Source organism: Colletotrichum phormii (genome assembly GCF_030913505.1).
Source record: "Colletotrichum phormii strain CBS 102054 chromosome Unknown BDP81scaffold_1, whole genome shotgun sequence".
Lineage (NCBI taxonomy): Eukaryota > Fungi > Ascomycota > Sordariomycetes > Glomerellales > Glomerellaceae > Colletotrichum > Colletotrichum phormii.
In genome coordinates this window covers 4304636-4324299 of record NW_026851443.1, presented here as the reverse complement: position 1 = coordinate 4324299, position 19664 = coordinate 4304636, and the positions used below count along the sequence as shown (strand labels likewise).

General features: G+C 54.7%; 4 protein-coding genes across 4 annotated transcripts; 2 read left to right on the top strand and 2 right to left on the bottom strand.

The window, feature by feature from the left end:
- Positions 1–4141: 4141 nt before the first annotated feature.
- Positions 4142–5988, bottom strand: BDP81DRAFT_20671 (major facilitator superfamily transporter). Its single transcript, XM_060582616.1, has 2 exons — positions 5487–5988; positions 4142–5436 (listed from the first exon to the last, which is right to left on the bottom strand). Exons 1-2 carry the CDS (start codon positions 5745–5747, stop codon positions 4309–4311), a joined length of 1389 nt encoding a protein of 462 aa, XP_060452428.1. The 5' UTR covers positions 5748–5988; the 3' UTR covers positions 4142–4308.
- Positions 5989–6716, bottom strand: BDP81DRAFT_20653 (uncharacterized protein). Its single transcript, XM_060582613.1, has one exon. It carries the CDS (start codon positions 6593–6595, stop codon positions 6230–6232), a length of 366 nt encoding a protein of 121 aa, XP_060452427.1. The 5' UTR covers positions 6596–6716; the 3' UTR covers positions 5989–6229.
- A 6146-nt stretch (positions 6717–12862) lies between these two features.
- BDP81DRAFT_457014 (uncharacterized protein) lies at positions 12863–15323 on the top strand (the record flags this gene model as incomplete). The annotated part of the gene is made up of 4 exons (XM_060593236.1): positions 12863–13453; positions 13518–13622; positions 13700–15071; positions 15124–15323. 4 exons carry the CDS (start codon positions 12863–12865, stop codon positions 15321–15323), a joined length of 2268 nt encoding a protein of 755 aa, XP_060452426.1.
- Positions 15324–17029: 1706 nt separating this feature from the next.
- On the top strand, positions 17030–18883 carry BDP81DRAFT_477743 (thaumatin family protein). Its single transcript, XM_060594828.1, has 2 exons — positions 17030–17768; positions 17817–18883. The coding sequence occupies exons 1-2, from the start codon at positions 17322–17324 to the stop codon at positions 18612–18614; spliced, it is 1245 nt and encodes a 414-aa protein (XP_060452425.1). The 5' UTR covers positions 17030–17321; the 3' UTR covers positions 18615–18883.
- The last annotated feature ends 781 nt before the right edge of the window (positions 18884–19664 follow it).

Sequence of the window (19664 nt, the reverse complement as noted above, 5' to 3'; positions counted from 1 at the left end):
CGCGGAAAGCTGGAACTGGAACTGAACCTTGGAACCAGCTGGGACCTGGGGGGGGGGGGGGGGGTGTTGACTAAGGTGCTGCGGGGAATCGTCCGCCCAATGTACTTCGTAAGGTATCCGTAAGTCTCCATACGCCTCCAGGACTCCAGTGTGTACCTCGTACGGATAATTCAGCGAGAGAGACCACCTAGAATTTGGCATGACGACGACAAGGTACCAAAGGCCTGAGGCTTCCATTGCAATTGCAGGCGGCGGCGGCAGAGTCCGGTGAGGTGAGGTATGCCCGTCCGTCCAGTTCCTTGGCCTTGGCCCTGCTCTGCTGGCAAAAGCTCGGGAGCCGAAAGCAGCTCTGTTCGCCTGTCATTGGATCTTGGGATGAAGTTCGGTCCCGCCGTTGGCCCCAATTGGTTCCGGCGAGATCCCGATCATCGATGCCTCTCAATCTCATCTCTCGTGTTGCTCGCTCGCTCGCTCGATTTTCTCGCTTGTCGCCCACCGAGTTCCCTGCTCACTGCTGTTCTTTCTGGCCTGGTCTGCTGCAACTGTGCGAAGTTCGAACATTACGGCAGACGGCCAACCGCTTTTCGTCCGTCATCCGTGGTGAAGATTCACTCCCAGTTTCCGGCGCTTCTCCCGGCGCAAGTCGTCTGCATGCTGCCCACATGGGCCATGCCATGTTCCCTCCCCGACAAGCAGATTCCCCAAAACCTGGGCCCCCGTGGAAGTCCGCATGATGCCCCGGGGGACAAACTCCCCCAAGTTTGGGACATGGGATACTCAGACAACCACGCCCCAAAGCCCAAAGCCCCCCCCCCCCCCCGGCGGCCAGGCCACCACGCGCGCGACTGACGCTCACGGCGGCTCACCACCACTGCACTCGCAGGGACTCTGACAGGCGACACTATCAAACCCCCCGGTCCCACGGTGGCCCACTTCTACGCCGAAGAAGCTCCCGGCTCCATCCATAATCGTCCACACCCGGGCGGGCCACCGAACATGCCGGAAATGGAGAGACTTTGGTAAAACACATAGGTACGCAGTAGAAAAAAAATAAAACAGAAAATGAGCGCATGCAACTAGCACCACGCCGTCGCCGGGGAGAAAACAAGGGGGCGGGGACGTTGAGAAAAGTATGTGTGGATTCAGGGCAATATGGATTGGCATTCTGGGATTCAGGGTGCTGTGATAGGTTTGTCTGATGAAATTGACCGACAGGAGGGAAGAAAGGAGAATCTGCACTGCTGCAGAGGTACTTACTAGGACGAGTGCTAAAAACACCACCGAGCAAAGGCCGTACCAAAATGAGGAGACCCCATGGGAGACCAGGAAGCTGCTCCTCCTTCTCCGGTGTCTTGGTCCGTGGCCTTTGACGTGACCACCGCTTTTGTTGGTCTCGCTGTTGTTAGTTTCGACGTTGCCGCCATCGACACCACCGCCATGCCTCAACGCCACCCAATTACTGCTTATACCCTGGGAATCGTCGTCAAATGCCTCGTCTGATACAGCCATGGCCGAGATGTTTTTCTGGCTGGCGACACTTTCTTCCCCGGCTTGTCCTTGACCGTGCCGCTGCTGGTCTTTGACGTCTTGATAATCGACACCAAGACTACCCGCGCGCCAATCGGCGCCTCGCCTCCGGACGTAGCCCGACAATGTGCCGGTGTTTGACAGGTTGAAAACGCACGGGTTCTCGCTGCGGGCGCGATGCTGCACCTCGCTGCAAAAACACCAGCGTTTTGCTGAGACAAGGTGATGGTATGCGCACTCCTAGACGGAAGGACGGCCAGGGGAGTCCTCGATTCTCTCTTCTACGAGACCCAGACAAAAGTGAGGTTGCCCGGGACGGGATCTGGCTCCGGTGAAGCGACCGGGTTCACCTTGGTGCGTGCAAGTGCAAGTGCAGCCTGCGAAAAGGTGCACGGCGTTGAGGTGCGGAATAACAGCGGCGAGCCGCGACCGGTGGTGGTAACTTTTGGCGCCGAATTTCTCCCTCTCGGCCCTTTGGAGGAGACAGCACACGTTTAAACGGCCCGTCTGTAATTAGTTTCCCGGGTGTGACGCTGCGGATAGACGAAGAGGACCCAGGCCTGGTGCCCCAATGAGGTCATATATGGGGATCCCTGGCGTACCTGGAGTCCTGGACTGGATTCTCGCAAAAGGTGGGAAGACGCCTGCAGGGTTTGCGCCAAATTCTGATGTCCTCGTGTGCCGTTTTCTCGTGGATTCGTGGGTTGCGCCAGGCGGCGGGGGCTAGCGGGGAATAAAATCAAAAGATGATAATTGTGGAATTATGGGATGAAGAGGAGTACGGAGTACTGGAGAAGGAAAAGTACGGAGAGGGCAAGGCTCTGGAAGAGTCCTTTCTGGCCTCGTGAGGAAATCGTAAACGCTTTGTCTCGTTCAATTGCTCGTGATAGTCGTGCGGTCGTCACCTCAGACCGATGATCAGGGTCCCTCGGTTCTGAATCTGAGCTGAGCTGCTGGGTCCTGGGTCCTGGGTCTGGGTTCCCGGATCTTTGGGGTCTCAAATCTGAGTCGGTCGGGAGATTCCCTGGTGCGTCTTGGTGGTGTTCGACTCGGATTGTTGGTGGCTTGACTTGGTATTAATAAACTGGGCTCCTCGGCTTGCGGCTGCTTCTTCTCTAGCTCTCGCACTTCATGTGCCAAACAAACGTCGCTCGGTCTCTGTTCTCTTTTTTTCGCAGCTGCTTCCTTAGCTAGTGTCTGCAGTTGTATGTCATGCGACCGCAACGAATTCGGCCTTCCTAGCTGGTCTTGTCTGAAGGAAGTTGGCAGACGCCGTAGCGTGAGGTGACGCAGTTGCCCAAGATGCAGCGGTCTAGCCCTTTTACAGGTTGGGAGGCACGTCAAAGTGCAGAAGCAATCTTGATAACGAGGCGTGTGAGAGTGTTTCCTGGTGTAACGACCAGCTTCCCGGTTTTCGTTCTGGAAATGATGATTGGTAGCAGCCGTGGTGGTGGTGGTGCGGATAGGTAGGTAGGTAGTGTGTAATTCTGATCAGAGTGTGAAGATCGAGCGCCGTTATTCTGATTTGCTAGCGTCGACTGTCGCGCAACGTGTCGTCGCCGCAGGCACTACTTATGGTCGACGTGGAACAAATTGAAGGCGAAATAAGACGACCAGGTCTTCAGAAGTTGGTGGTTTCAGGAGGAGACAAAACAATCAAACGAAGAGGCGACGGGTCAAGTTCAGGTCAAGTCGAGACAAGACTAGAAGACAAAGAGCAAAGAGGAGGTTGGCGCGCAAGTCGATCCTTCTCTTGGTCCCCTCCTCCCTGATTCTCTCTCTCCCCACGTCTCTTTCTCGTCAGCCGAGGCGGGTTCTCCTTCTCGAGCGCTTCAGTCGCATAAGAAACTCTCCTGGGATTGGATTGGAGGAGGGGGTGCGCCGGATTGAGATTTTGGGTTGACCACTCAGATCGCTATCGAACCGTTGCAGGGTCCCGCCCAACTGTGCGGTGTGAGCTGCAGGGCCGGGGTGCTTGTCTAAAGTAGAATCTGGATCGTTGGAGAGAAGAGGATCTTCAAGCGGTCTTGCTGCGAATGAGAGCCGGCCACGGGAGGGGAAGAGAGATGGCGCTTGGCCGTCTTCAGGATGGCCAGGTGCCGATAACCTGACTTCTTGGACGAGGTTTGAAAAGAGGGAAAAGGCTGGGAAACAAGGCCAGAAACAAAGCACACGATGTTCCATGGATCGTGGAGGAAGTCACGAACCTTCCCTACATTAAGTATTTGGACTCTTGGACTGCAGGAACGGCTCTCCCAAAAGGGGAAGGAAGCTGGGGAGCTGATGAAACGGAACCCCCAGCCGTGAACGGGGCCGCCCCTGCCTCCAAATGGCAACGGGCAGCGATGGGAGGTCTTTCCCGGGTAGTCTCCCCCACGACGTCGCTCCCCAGCATTTGGTTGGCGGCTATCACAAATTACCCAGCACTCAATATCCCCTTTAGCTAGGGTAGCCTCGAACACGAACCATAGCCTAGATATGACAGGACACTTTGTCTTCTTTTTGTTTAACTTCCAGAAATTTCCAGTCTATGTACCATACTGTATTTAGCAGTAGTTCCGACCATGTATCATCTGCTTTCCTCATCGCTGACCAACTTCGGAGCTGCATCTTTGATCCCGTGATACTTCCTTGCTTGTCAAACTTTCCACTTCGTTCTTATTACGTGAACTTACTCTGCGCATGAGATATCGTGTTAATCATCAACATCCATCCAGACCTAACCCTGGGCAAAGTTCCTCTTGACAATGAAGAAAGACATCATGAGAAGCGCGGCGCAAGTCATGAAGACGGCGTTTCGGTGTCCGTCACCTGTTTCTTCATTAGCAGCGACCTTGATACTTGGACGTGTCCCAGCAACTTACCTTCTTCATCCAAACTATGCGCCACGACAACAAATACGTTGAGGGGTAGCCTCAGCAGGCTGTACACGCGACCACGAACACCATCCTCAACAACCTGACTCTTCAGGAACGACATGCTTGGGAAGTAGGCTCCAATGCTGGCCTCAACCATGCACAATGCCCAAAACAAGAGCTTCTCGTTGTCCAATACGACTGCTCCAGACAGGCAGCAACTCACCACGAGCACAACTAGCATCAGAATAAATGATGTCGTCTCCTTGGAGTGCGTCGTGGTGTAGAGCGAGAAGAAGGAAGATCCGGCCATCATGGCGCACATGAAGCTGGAAAAGATGAGTCCAAACGGCAGTTCCTCGTCTGAGCCAGCCTTGGTTCGTGCGCTTTTCAGCGCAGCAGACCAGAAGAACACAAAGAGGTACATGGCGCCCTCGAAGAAGGTCGATGTCAGGCCCAATGACAGGATTCGCATATCGGCCAAAATCATCTGGATACCGCTCTTGACATCGGCTAGTGAGCTCGTTGCCTGACCGTTCTGCTTCGCTCCGTAGTTCTCGCCCCATCCCTTGAAGATCAACCACATGGCAGCCCCGGAGCAGACCACGCTTGCCATGAAAGGCCAGACGCGGCCGCCCAGCGAATTGACCAAGATGTCACCAATGACGCCGGACAGGATTGCAACGATGGAGCTGATGGTGGTCATGTTGCCGAAGATGGAGCCCAGCTTGAGGTTCGTCCGCGAAAGACCACGCTGGTTATACTCCGTGATCAGCCAAGCCTCGAACACGCTGTACAGCAGTGTCGTCGAAACACCACCAGCGAATCGGCCGAGGAACAGAATGTATAGGTTGTCGGTAAGCATCGTCAGGCAGGTGAGGATGTAGGTAGCGCAATACGTGAGGCAGGCAAGGCGGCGGCCATATCGATCTGCAAGCTCGCCAGCAAAGGACGCAGAAACGGCACCGGACACGAAGCCTGCAGCATACAGAGCAGCCACGACCTTCTCGGGGATGTTCTTCTCGTATCTGTAGATGGCATAGATATGGGGACCCTGTTCCATCGTCAGTCTGATTCCATTGCAGCGGTCGCAGGGCGCATTACCTGGAGCCAATCCGCTGCCATCGCCAGAGCGTAGACCGGGAAGAAGTCCAGCTGGAATTGGCGAACGGCATTTTGAGATTCGCCAGGGGAGGAGAGCAATTGCTGATGCTCGACATCTCCTCCATCGGAACCCTCCTCCGAGTCGGCCGCCTCCTGCTTCAGCTCCTCGATGACCTCTTGTCCCTGGCGTTTGTACTGCTGATAGAGCAGGTATCCGTTGCCCGCCGCGAAAACGGCCAGATTTATCTGGTAGAAAGCCATTTCGTCGCGAATGTGACTTTCCGAGTGATGTAGAAAGGTGTAGTCTTGCTCGTAGTTTTTGTGGGACGTTGGATTGGTATAATAAGGCTGTCGACGCGGGAGACCAGCATTCCACGAGCCAAGTATCAGCAGGCGTCGCGTATCTTGGGATATCCTGACATTCGTGGTGTCTCAGCTGCCCTTTGGTCGGTGGCGCCTCAGCTTGGCAATAATTGGAGGACTCTGGAGCGGACCGAAATGATAGAAGAGACAAAGGCCGAGAATCGTTGGCGAGGGACGACTATCACATTGTAACAAGAATGGGAAGGGCCACTTAGTTCCTTCTCTCCCATCGGCACCTACGGACCTGCGTTATCCCGATAAAATTGCTAAAACATCAGTCGGCAGCTGCGACGGCTGAGGCGACCCTGTCTGGAAACGGATGAAAAAGAGGGCAGGTTCGTCAACATGGGACGCCATGCTGATTCAGTGGCTTGGCTGCGCTATTGAAACTGTAACGCATCCCCTACAGTTGTACCTGCCGCGACTGCTATTTTGTGTGTGCAATCTGGCGGTCCCCTAATTCCCCTTCTCGATAGAGTTTGGCTGGCCTGGTATCCTGAGTTTAACCCAAATGCAGCTGCCACCGCGGTTGTTCCAAAGCAGCGGAGACAAATGCAGCGTGGAGGGACGGGAGGGAGAAAGCTGGGACCAATGAGAGGTCGGCCGTAGCTTCCTCCACTTTTCGGCCTGAGCTCGAACGGAAGGAAGTGATGATGGCGGGCACTAGCCACACCCAGCTGCCAACATGGAGCTACAGACTGAGGTGACCAGCAGATACTTGATCGTACCTGTACATTCCTTTCCATTGGCACTTGAGAAGGAGGCGTGTTGTCTTGCGTATTAGAGCCTACCTTAGAAAGGGACTGGAAGGGAGAGGAGCGGCACGCAAACCTGCGAGAAAGGCCTCCCTCGAATGCCCCTCCGCACTTACACGGAGCCAAACGAAAACACGTAGGGCAATTTCACCACCACTCAGCCCAATTGTGAGTAGGTATGCGAGACCACACGATGCATTGAAATAAACAGGAGAAAGAACCAGTGTCAAGGGATGCAAAAGACTCGCCGTAAATCGGATTTGAACCTTCACCAAACCATGTCTGATACCTATATGTCTCGTTGCACCGACATCCGGTCGCCGGTATGTCAGAATACTGCCGGCCATAACGGCTCGGGTTTCAGTCGACAGGTCTCCAGTATTCCCACTCGCGGGGAAGCGATTGGACACGGGCCCAACTTGTTCGGGAGCAACGGCCGAAGCCCCGAAGGGACCCTATGGCGCTCTTCCGGGGCACGTGGACATATCCCGGCCCACGGCGTCACGGCGACAGCGACACTGGGGCCTGTCCACGCGACAGATACAGCCCATGTTCTTCCATGTTCCTGGTAGAAGCTACTCGGACCTGGCCGTAGCCAGTCCGGAGCCTTAAACTGCTCCGAGGAACGTGGGCCCACCGAACGGACGGGGCTGGGGGGCAGTGCTTCCATTGGAATTACGCGGATTCGAGAAGCTTAGGTCGCAGTGGGCAAGGCGGAGAAGAGTTGGCGGTGTCCAGGACGCGTGGGACCCTCGTAACAATTGTCCACCGCACGAACAAACACGACGCAATGAGAGCGTACCAGCAACTAGGATCCGGGACATTGACAGCCCGACCGGAGCGACGGCATGCCGGGATGGGAATCGGTGTGCCGTAATGACCAACCTACCAAAACAACTCCAACCATCAGACCAGTTGGAGGCTGGGGCGATGGGCAGTGGACACCATACCATAACGCCGGGTATGCTCCTACGGCACCGAGATCCAGTTCAAACTTTCGAGAATTCTTGAGAAGATGAGGCTCTCATTCAGCCGTGCTCAGCTCACGCCCCAATTGACGGGGGGGTTGGAGACTGGCAAGACTTGCATGCCGCCCACTCGATAGGACGCAAGTTTGGCGCCGACTCGGGAAAAGCTGATGAACCTCAATAGCGTTGCGGCTGAGCTTGCGGAGGCCGATCAGAGGACGGCGGCAGTAGGGGTGCTCCCTGTCTGGCCTATTACACGACCACGGGGCTTAGCATGGCTGTTGTGCTACGCCTCGCGACGGCTGGCTTCCATTCAGTATTGTGGGAACAGGATTGTCTCGCGTAGCATTAATACGGTACGAGGCATGGTTCGTGACGAGAGAGGTCTCCCTCATCTGTCTGTATCTGTCGATGGCATCCTCGGGTTCAACTTTTGATGTAGGTATGTCGTAGTCGTACGAGGATGGGATTGGAGGTGCAGCTATGGCGTTGGCTGGTCCCAAAGCTGGTGCTTTCGAGACGGGAAATGTTTGGCGCGAGCAATGCTTTCTTTCTTCTTTGACACCAGGCGAGCACTTGAAGTAAGCACTTCGAGACTTTTAACGGTGGCTGCTCTTGAGTTTGGAGTCTGGAGTTTGGACTGGGGGAAGCAGAGTAACACGACCGCTAAAAGACGAGAGCGAAGAAGGGGATGAGGGACCCCTTGGCCCCACCTTGTACGTCAGCATTCTGTGGGACTAAAGCAGGATGCTCATGTACCTTACTTTGGGGTTTTCGGGCATGGATTTCTCGTCGGGAACTGAATGTTCAGTTCGCTGCGCAGCCATATGTAAGGTATCGAAGGCTCCCATAAGGAGACAGGAAGGTTGAGGGCAAGACATTGAAAGGGAAAGAGGTATCTTGTTGTTCTTGCTTCCTGTCGTCTTACAAAGCCATGGCAGAATGGGCAGGAACCCGAGGTTCTTGAGTGCTGACGAAGGAAGGCGTCCCGGGCAAAGAGAAAAGCGGCAGGACAGGCCCAACCAACCTTCAAGCCTTGATCTGGCGGGGTAGGCACGAGAGAAAGAAGGATAGAGAGGGGAAACGCCTGGTGCTTGCCTAAGGTACCTTGGGTATCTTAGGTAGGGTACTTCGTAGGTAGGTACCACCAACCCCCATGTTCCTTCCCCGATACGTTTACCAAGACAAAGGAAAGAGCCATGGGTTTGCGATTGATCTGATCTACCTTACTTACGGGCACTTCTAGACCAGACTCGCGAAGGGAAAATGAGAGAGAGACAAAGGCGATGGCAACACTTTTCGACTTCCACTCTAAACCCTCTCCCTCCGACTTCCCAGGTTGTCAAGACCCAGAGAGAGAGAGAGAGAGAGAGAGAGAGAGAAGCTACCAACCAGGCAAGCTCCCACAGGCGGCGGGCTGCATGTGCGGAAGCCTCCCCGGCGTCGAGGGCACATCATGTACCGTCAAGGTACTTCGTACTCCGTATCCGCCCACTCAAGTCAGAAAGTCCTACGCCAAAAGTCCTGCATTACGATCCTTGGTCCAGTGAGACTCATCCCTTCAATCGAATCCCGGCCCTACCTTGCTTGCCTGCTTCTTTACTAGGCCCCTTTCAATGGTTCTTAGGGTTCGATGGGCTAGCATCCAGAGACATAGGTACTCACTCATTTCTCATCATGGTAGGTTCCATGGTTGGTATCATCCTTGGGCGTCAATACCAACTCAATAGTGGCCATGTTCCTCTACGGAGAAAACAAGCTGTGCCCCATGACGCTTCCATCAAGTCCTTGACTGATCCTGACCACAGACATCTGATGGCTGCCATCATCTGAAGCCCTGAAGTTCCTGTTAGAGGACATCGCTAAAGATGAACAGAGGTTGCCAGATTTCTGGGTCCCAACTCCCCGCAGCAAGGTATCGTCGCAGACCGACGATTAAGTCCATCCCTTGTCTTAGTTGTCCCGACTCCCGACGCCTGGGAGAATACCCACGCACCGGGAATCCCGTCCCCAATTTTCTCCACGAGAGTCGCATCAGCATGTTCCCTGCCCTGGCGGCTGGCGCTGGTTTGTCACGACATGTCAGCTGTCAGGCACCTCTGACGGGAACGGCAGGGCTAAGGTAATTATTGTTTGTTCCTTTGTAGGCATCAAGATTAGGAACCTAGAGCTGACTGTCCTTGATATTATGTTACGTTCTTCCACAGGCTGTCTCAGTGTGATTGCTCGCATCCTTCATCATCAAGGTACAGCAAGTAGGTATCCGTCCGGGGTTGAGACATTGATATTCAGCTCGAGGTTCGCCGTCAACCTTGTTGTGCCTTGTCACTGCGGGCTGGAGGTGGGCAGACAAGGAACCCCGACAGACGTCGTCCAATGTTTTGGGGTTCTCTGAGTCCTGGCACAGGCACCGGGGAGAAACCAGTCTCGAGATGCCTCGTGTAGATGGCTACGGCCCCCTCCTCCGCCCGGGTCACAGACGTTGACAACGGCGACGGAAGACTGGACGAAACCCGTCGGTGATCTGATCTGGCCGCAGACGAGACGAGACCTGGCTAGTCAAGCACCCCAAGGTATCTTTTCAGCTATCTCACGATGCTTTGTGTGCTGGCATGCAAATACCTAGTGAGCGTCCTGTACCACTAGGAGGTGAAAGTCCTGCAACACATGTTCGTACAGATGGATGCGTGCGAGGTACAAACAGAGTCCAACTCAGTAGGTACTTTGTGCTTCAGAGCTCCGCACCGCACACAACTCGCGCTGCAGCCAGTTTAAACCTGCGCAGTCCAATCCAGAGACAGGATTGGGGCCATTGGGCGCGTTCTCAGCCTTACACTGCCCAGAAATCGACCCGAGGGAGGTTCCTCCACCTAGCGCACCCGCAAACTCGTTTTAGTGCCATCCGCTGGCTGGCGCGAGTATGTACTCGTGGGTACCTTGGCAATACCATCACTTCTCAGCCACTGACCGGACTACCGCCTGGCTGAGCATCCCGGTCGAGGTCACTTTCGCAGTTGACGGCGGCGGAGAGTGACATGTGTCGGATGGGTTCCTCACCCCAGACAGACATCGCACAGGACTTCCTTCGCACCTCACTTCAAGGTTTCCTTCCATGTTGGATGCGCGCCAGAACGGGGGGGGGGGGCCCACAGGGCAGCAAGCAAGCAAGCAATCACTCACTCGTTGGAACTCGGAAACAGAGCAGCGGCAACCCTTCGTGGCAGCGGCAGCGTTAGAAGCAGAAAACAGAATGAGCAGGGGCAAACGAGGTGGTTCTTTGAAGCAAAGCGAGGCCGTAAAACAGAACGAAACGAGACGAGACAAGTCAACCTTTTGTGTGCTCTGTGTAGTTAGACAGGAAATTCAAGTAAGAAAGGCAAATATACAGCCAACGACACACTCGAATGCCCTTTGATTCTCCGTAGATCAAGATGAGATAATTCTCATCAAATTGGCCCATCACGCCTCGACTCCCGATTCCTTTACCAGAAGAATCTGGAAAGCAAGACCAACAGCAGGCTGTGGTTTCTCTCCTTCTCATCTCCGCTTCATCATGTCTACTAAGGTATGCCAGTATGTGCTACCTACATCCTGCTTGTGTTGCTTTGCTCTTACGGACTCCATACCTACTACCTAGGCACCCGACCCCGCGTCCACCCGTCCAGCCCAGGGTGAGCCTCTTGTCATTAGGTAGAGACTAAGGTACCAAAGGAAGGAGCGTCTCGTACCGCCAACCCCCGTCGTTTTCCTCGTCGCCCTCCTCTGCATGCCTAGCCTGCCTGCCTGCTTCATCCACATCTTCATCCTCCAGCTCATCGTCACCGTTTCCGACTTCCGAATCTCACTCTCTTCGACACTTCAACTCTTCGTCTTCTTGGCAGCCATTGCACCCTTGCTTTTTTCTTCTCAACCCGCTGACAGCAAGCGAAGCGACGCAAGCTTACCGTCCCGCGCCTGGGGCTACCTGACATCAACGTCTCGTTTTAAACGCCAGACAGCTTCCTCACTAAAAGTAAGCGAACGAAGGGGGAAAAGGTACCTACCCGTAACTAACTACATGTACATCTCGTTGGTGCCTCTTCTCAAGTCTTCCTCTTGCTGCTTGTCGTCCTCCTCCACTTGGCAAGGAAAGAAAAACTCCCATCCCAATTCGCCATCCCAGTCTTCCATCCTACCTTGCCTTACCTTATCGAATCCTCTCTCACATTTGCTTGCATTCACTCACACACAGTCTCTCCTCAAGCAACTCTCCCGCGCCTCTCTCTCTCTCTCTCTCTCTCTCTCTCTCTCTCTCTCTCACACACACACACACACACACACACACACACACACATTTCCCCTCGCTTTCACTCTGCGCATTTGCTGTGTGCCCGCTGCTACCTCACATTGCGAATACTATTGCTGCTGCTCCTTCTGTTGCACCGCTCTGCACTGCACCTCAAGCTCAACCCGCATCATCCCAGAAACGGCGGATTCGTTCAAGCGCCCACGGTCCACGGAGACGGCCCACGCTGCACGCTCCACCCCCTCCACCCCCTCCACCCCCCCCCCCCCCCATTCCCAGCACCGCATTCTATTTTCTCACTCCTTCCCACCGTTTTTTTTTCTCCCCCTTCGCCTTCCCGCCTTTCGTCCTCGTTTTCGTCCTGTCAAGCTCCGGACCCGTCCCAGCAGCAACAGCAGCGGCAGCAGACAGACCCAGCAGCTAAGAGAAAGAGTCCTAGACTTTTGGTTCCTTTCCCAGTCCTGGAGAAAAGTCTTAGTCAAGTCCTAAAAAAGCTCTTGTCTTCTGCTGACCTAAGGCTTCGTTTCTCTCGTCCTTGGACCGTGACTTGACCTACGGATACCTGGTCTGACTTGACCCGGACCGGACCAGCTACCACCAAAAAATCACCACCACCTCACCCCCCCTCCCTCCCCCTCTTCACTCCCCCAACCCCGACACCCCGGCCCAGAAGTCCAAGTCCAAGCCCAAGCCCAGCAGCCGCAGCAACAAGTCCTAAAAGTCTAAGCCCAGGCCATCCATCATCCCGCCGATTATTACTCGAGTTCGACCAAGAGCACCACCACCACCACCACCACCACCACAAACCACCGCTCTCCTCTCTGCTGCTCTGCTGCTCTGCTGCACCGCACCGCACACCCGCACCCGCACCGCACCGCACCGCACCGCACCGCACCGCACGGCTGCCGACGCCCTGCAACCCAAATCGATATACCCTCTGCTGGTCCTGCCCACCTTGGGCCCTCGCTTCTCTCCCTCTTCTTCTTCCCGACTCAGTAATCCCATATGAGCTTTTCCAATTCCCGCCTGAAAGGCTTTGGTTTCGGCAAACGCAAGTCAACTGCTAGTATCCAGACACCCGATCCGAACCAAACCCCAAGCCCGACCCCTCCTCCTCAAGGTGGTCACCCCTCCGGTGCCCCTCAAATACCGCAACAGATTCCCGTCCGCCCAGGCTCCATCGCCTCGACCTCTTCCGCTTCAATCGTTCCCATGAATCAACACCCAGGCGCCGGTAACCGGCCTCCGAGCTACTCGGCCAACTTTCCTCAGGGCGGTCCTCCTCCCATGGGTCGCACCAGCCCGATGACGGGTCAAGGTCCGGCTCGCACCCCGCCTTCTCAGATGGTTGGCGGTCCTCCCCCCATCAACACCGGTGCTCCCGTCGCCGGCTATCCTCCTCAGCTCCCTCCCATCGGCGGTCAGGGACACCCCATGGGTGGTCCTCCTCAGTACGGCGGCGGTGGCGGCGGTGGCTATCCTCCCCCGGGTCCTCCTCAGGGTGGCCCCATGGCACAGTACCAGCGAGGCGGCAGCGCGGCCGAGGTTGAAGGCAACAGCAGGAGTAAGGCTCAGCTGATTGTCGGTATCGATTTCGTACGTGGATTCCTTGGATCAAGAGAATGTCTGTCATATTTCGCGTTGCTGACATGACCCACAGGGCACAACCTTCTCCGGTGTGGCGTTCGCTTTTGCGACAAACAACGAAGCCAAGGAAGACATTATAACAGAATGGCCCGGCGCTGGTTCATACACGAAGCAGAAGGTAGGAAGATATACGCATCCCCAGAGAGACTATGCTACGTTTTGTTTTTGTCCTCGGCTGACACGGTTTGTCCCCAGATTCCCACAGTGCTCTACTACGACCAGTACCAAAAGGTTGTTGGCTGGGGTCCCGACATCGCCGATGCCCTCGCCCCTACTGGATACCCGAAGCCCGGCGTGCAAAAGGTCGAATGGTTCAAGCTGCAGCTCATGTTGTCCGGCAACACATATATCGACCCCATCAACCTGCCCCCTCTGCCTCCTGGAAAGTCCGAGATCGATGTTGCGGCCGACTATCTTTTCAAGCTCCGCCAGGCTATGCGCTCGGCTCTGCAAAAGACGCTCGGCGAAGTGTTTAACCGTGAAGAACGAAACATCCGTTACTACCTCACCGTTCCTGCCATTTGGAACGATGCAGGAAAGGCCGCCACCAGAGCCGCCGCTATTCAAGCCGGTTTCCTGAGAGACGAAAACGACAACCGGTTGACGCTAGTTTCCGAGCCCGAGGCTGCCGCCATTTTCTGTTCCAAGACAGGACTGCTGAACCTCAAGGTCCACGACGCCGTGCTGATTGTTGATTGCGGTGGCGGTACTGTCGATTTGATTGCGTACGAAGTCGAGGAGGAGAACCCCTTCACCGTTGCCGAGTGCACGGCAGGATCCGGTGATTCTTGCGGTTCAACAGCGCTGAACCGCAACTTTAGCAACATCCTGCGCACCAAGATTCGCAAGATGAAGCTGCCCGACGGATCCAAGACGGCGGGCCGCGTGTACGCCAAGTGTATCATGGACTTTGAGAACCGTATCAAGGCCGATTTCCGCAACAACGGTCAGAAGTGGGCCGTCGATGTTGGTATTGAGGCCGAGTTCCCCGAGGCCGGCATCGAGGAGGGCTACATGACGTTCACCAACGAGGAGATTCTGCAGTGCTTCGAGCCCGTTGTTAACCGCATTCTCGAGCTCGTCAGAAACCAGATCATTGCCATCCAGGCCCAGAACCGGACGTTGCAAAACATTCTTGTTGTTGGTGGATTCGGTGCCTCCGAGTACCTCTTCCAGCAGATCAAGCTCCACGTTCCTCCCCAGTTCCAGTCCAAGGTCGTCCGCCCCATGGACTCCGTGGCCGCTATCGTCAAGGGTGCCGTTACTGCCGGCATCACCGAGCGCGTCGTCACACACCGTGTTGCCCGTCGCCACTACCTCATGGCCACCTTGCAGCCCTTTAAGGAAGGATACCACCCTGAGGCCTACCGCGTGCCATCCCTCGATGGCAAGGACCGCTGCAAGTTCACCCGTCAAATCTTTGTGCAAAAGGGTCAAAAGGTCAAGATTGGCGAGCCCGTCAAGGTCTCATTCTTCCGTCAAGTCGCTCCCGGCGCGACGCTCATGTATGAGGACATTTTGTACGCCTGTGACGACGATGTTTGCCCCGAGTATACTAAGGATCCTCGTAAGTTCAAAGATGCCTTTTCGCAATTGACCACCGCTAACCTCAGACACAGGCATCAAGGAAGTTGTCACCCTGACGTCGGATCTGTCGCGGAAGAACCTCGAGAAGGACTTTGAGAGAATGGACACACCACAGGGCACATTTTACCGTGTCTACTTCGATATCTACCTGACGCTTGACGGATCCGAGTTCAGCGCAGAGTTGGTGTGCCAAGGCGAGGTCATGGGCCGCTGCAGAGCGCGCTTCAGGTAAAGAAGGTGGTGGACGAAAGAGGAGAGAGAGATTGATAATGTTTGCTTGCTTGCATTGGGCATTTCGTTTCCATACACTCGGATGATACCTCGAAAAGGTGATAAGGGGCCAGAAGGACAGCCGAGGCTAATAATGGCCGAGAGTACATATCACGAAGAGACCTCCCAGAACAGATGACTGGAAGACGAGGATTGGATTTGGGAGGTTTTTATGACGCGGAAGGATTATGGCCTATTGTCAAGTGTTGTAGACGCACGACACTCCCCGCTTGGGAGAAATCAAGAATTTTTTCAAAAGACAGCAGTGTCCTGCTCCAGATGAGGTCGTATGGAGCTCCACCAAGGTTCGGGGGCAGGTCGTATGCAAACCTGATGAGGCCATCACCCTTTCATCCCAATTACCATGAACCTCTGGTTCCCGGACACACCGCCCGCCGCCGCCGCCTCGATGCCTCTTTAAATGATGGTTTTATTCGACATTATCACCAAGGCTCATGGATGGCGTGGCGTGTTCAAGTCCCGCTGTCTTCATGTAAAAATCCTTGCATCGTTACACCTGAGGCTGGTAGAAGTCCCCTCGGAATTTTCGTAAGCCCCCCTCCCCCTAGTGAGGAGGGCTGACCTTCTGTACTTTTTGGCTGTAATCGTAAACTATGTAGGTAGTATCTAAGCCAGCTCTTGACCAAGTCTTGGTCTGATTGGAACAAGACTTGCCAAGAATTGTGTTTTGCAAACTCGGTGCACCACGTGGAGTGGAGGATCATGGATGCCGGGCTAGCGGTTCTCGGAATCAAGACATACCCAACCAAACACCTTATGCTGTACTTGAGAGATGGTTCCATGTTCTATCTTGACGAAGCTTCCTGGCCAAGGTCATGACGGTGAAGAGCAACGTTGTGGGGGCTATGTCGAGAGATAAGACAAGGACTGACATGATGTAGTTCTCAGTGGAAGAACGGCGAGGTAGTACTTGCGATGCTGACCAGTCCTAGCATGCCTCGACTCAGCCACAGCAACTTCAGTGTGGAGACCGCGTTGCGCCCACGGCCCAGTTGGTAAACGGCGCGGGGAGAGGAAGAGAGCCAAGCAAGGAAGGCCCTGATCGCTAACGAGCCGAAGGAGACCAGATCAACCCCCGGTCAGTGCCAGCGGGAAACCTGGCAGCCAGTTGCGCCTGCGTCATCGTCTGAACATGAACCGCTGGGAGGTTCGACCCAAGGTCGGGCCCTGCATTTTGCACCCTCGACTACTGACAGCGGCAGCAGGTAAATGGGACGGGCCAATGCCCCCCCCTCCTCCAGTTGAGGGCAAGTATGTGGTGAATTCATGTGAGGTAAATAGGCATTGTACGGATAGTGATGCGATTGGGTGTTCTTCTCTCTTCTTGAACCTCGACATCTTACCAATCTCGTTCACTCGAGGCTATTCCTACAAAACGCGACGACGTCCCTTTCTGCATCATTAGTGTCGGATAACGCTTGTCTATTAAGCGCGAAGAAAAATAAGCTACTTTTCCTTTCCCCTGCCCTACGACCCAGTTCCTGTTCCACCCTTCCACGCCCGCCCAACCAACCTGCGTCTTCCACCTGGTCGACCTCTGACGCTACATCGCGCGTGCAGGGATAATCAGGAATTGGCCCCTGGATCAGGCAGGCCGATCGCCCTCTGGGCAATCCCGCCGCCCCTTGCTTTTGTGCATTCGCTCTCACGTCGACGCTCCCGTACGTCACTCGGCGCAGGTCCGTCGCAGACTATTGGTGGCGTCTAATTGCTCACCACCGTTGGGTGCTGGGCGGTTGTTATATCTACTCCAGATCGTCGTTCGTCCAGACCGCGGAAGCTTGGATCCCTCCGAACCATGAATTGTCACAGCATCCCGGCGTAAAACATACATTGGATCCTTCGAGTCGACGAATTACACGACGTGTTGTCACTATCATTTTGCTACTTCTCTTGGATTACACCAAAAGACTGTCAGAGACGACCAGCTTCCGAAACCATGAGACCGTCGTCTTCAAAGAGAGGCGACAAGCGGCCTTCGAGAACAGGCCAGAGCCTCTTCGTCGCGCTGGCCATATCCTCGCAGCTACCCACAGCCAACGCAATCGTGTTCCCCAGCTATCATCCCAACTACAAGACCGACTACCTTCAACTAAACAAGCGGTACAACCCCGCCAGACGAGGCCCGCCCGAGGACTGGAATGGGAGAATCCCCTTGAAGGTCACCAACTCGTGTCCTAACACGATATGGCCCGGCATCACGACGCAGCATGGCGTCGGCCCCGGCATTGGTGGTTTCGAGCTCGCCTCGGGTGACAGTCGAGATATGTGGGTTGGGCCAACATGGCAAGGCCGCGCTTGGGGAAGAACCAACTGTACCGTCAATGGAGAGTCGGCAGGCTGTGAGACGGGTGATTGCTTTGGAAAGCTAGACTGTGAATTCAGTGTAAGTCTCGCCATCCTGAACGAAATAGACGAATGCTGATCAACCCAGGGTGCTGTTCCCGCAACTCTCGCCGAGTTCAACTTGGCCGGTGGTGTGTCTGGGCGCCAAACATTTTACGATATCTCCCTTGTCGACGGCTACAACATCCCTGTGGGCATCAACTACATTCCCGCCGAGAACACAACTTACATCCCGCCAAACCTGACCAACTGCGCCTGTATCGCCACGACAGGCTTCCTCTCACAACGCGCGGCAAGCGGCACCGTCTACACCAACAGCACTTACCCCGTGCCTTGGGAGCCAACTGAATCCAACGAGAGTTCCAAAGACTGGTGCCCATGGCCTCTGCTTTCCAACCCGCCAGACAAGCCTGGTGATGGTGTCTACCCGTACCCTGACGACAACATCCAACGTCCGACCTTCAGTCCGTGCAAGAGCCAATGTGCGGCCACGAATAAGGATTCCGACTGCTGTATAGGGAAATGGCATGACCCCAATAAGTGCAAGCCGGGCTTGTACTCCAGACACGCCAAGTCCCTGTGTCCTGATGCGTATAGCTTCGCCTTTGACGACCAAACATCGACCTTCATCATCCCATCGGGCGGCGGCTGGGAGGTTGTATTTTGTCCCGCTGGAAGGAGCACTAACATTCTCCGCACCATGGGACCGCAGCTGTTTGAGCTAGCGAGCGCCGGCTTCTTGAGTCAGAAAAACCTGGATCTGGTTAAGAATCAATCCTACATAGAGTCTGAGAGCGAAAAGAACGCTGCTCCAGGCCTGGCTTCTTCGTCTCTGTGGGCGATCTGCGCGGCGGCCACAACCGCTGCCATGCTGTTGGGCTGGTAGATGCCTTTGAGCTGTTTGCATTTGCCTTCTCTGGAATAAGCACGACGGGCTGGACCCACGCAATCAGACGTGCTTCTTTGCAACTTTGGATTTTGGCATTGGGATACCCTGGAATGATTGTACGAGGCATGGATGATAGATGCATGGCGCAGAAGGACGGCGATACAGTGGCTCAACGGTGTGAGCTAGAAGACGGCATAGCCGCAACCTTCCTTTCGAGTACCTAGAAAGCTTATACCCATGATAAATACAATACACTTCATACTTTGACAATTTAGACCGTAGTTTCCAGCGTGATGGAACGAACGTGAAGAGCAGCTGCCAAAATCTTGATGTAGAATGGGTATCATGAGAACGTAAACTAGATTTCCTTCATTCTTTCAACCCCCCCCCCCCCCCCCCCCCCCCCCCCCAACACAAACCTATGCTTAGGTACTTGTGTTGCCGGTAATTATGTGACAAGCGGAGAGTTTTAAGCTTTTCGGAAGGGGAAGCGATGGAGACGGGGGATCCGCCGCCGTGCAACCGGGAGGCCGTCCAGAGCATGCATCAACTAATAGCAAGTTTAGGTATTGCAACCCAAGCCAACCGAGTATGCTTTTCTAACCGTAGAACTTTTGGTGGTGAGTTCCAATATTCCAACACGAGAGACACGAAACTTTCCATGGCTTGAACCTGAATAGACACAACTTATCAACGTCTGGAAGTTTTGATTGCAAAATGTACCTAGAAAAACTCGGCCTGCCTCATGTCCCGACTCCGTTTTTCTATAACTGCCTCATTCCATCTCTCACCCCATGTTCGTCAAGAGGTGTTTTCCTTCTTCATTTCTTTCTTGCTTTCTTTTTTTTCGTGAGATGATGCCCAGCCTGAAAATACCCTTGACCCCCATGATCGTTACACTGGAAAAGTCTGACGGTTGTGGATTTTTTTTTTGCTCTTTCTCTTCTTTCCTACATCGCCTGTTTCCTATTTCCTCTCTCTCTCCATACTCCGTACTGGCCGTGTCGTTGTTTGTACGTTGTCTTGACTCTCGCCTCCTCCAACCCC

Excerpts from the sequence above, each read along its gene's own strand:
- BDP81DRAFT_20653 (XM_060582613.1), bottom strand. The coding sequence starts at position 6,595 with ATGGAAAGGAATGTACAGGTACGATCAAGTATCTGCTGGTCACCTCAG.
- BDP81DRAFT_477743 (XM_060594828.1), top strand. The coding sequence starts at position 17,322 with ATGAGACCGTCGTCTTCAAAGAGAGGCGACAAGCGGCCTTCGAGAACA. Across the intron at positions 17,769-17,816 it reads AGCTAGACTGTGAATTCAGT|GGTGCTGTTCCCGCAACTCT; the intron begins GTAAGTCTCGCC and ends TGATCAACCCAG.
- BDP81DRAFT_20671 (XM_060582616.1), bottom strand. The coding sequence starts at position 5,747 with ATGGCTTTCTACCAGATAAATCTGGCCGTTTTCGCGGCGGGCAACGGA. Across the intron at positions 5,437-5,486 it reads TGGCAGCGGATTGGCTCCAG|GGTCCCCATATCTATGCCAT; the intron begins GTAATGCGCCCT and ends ACGATGGAACAG.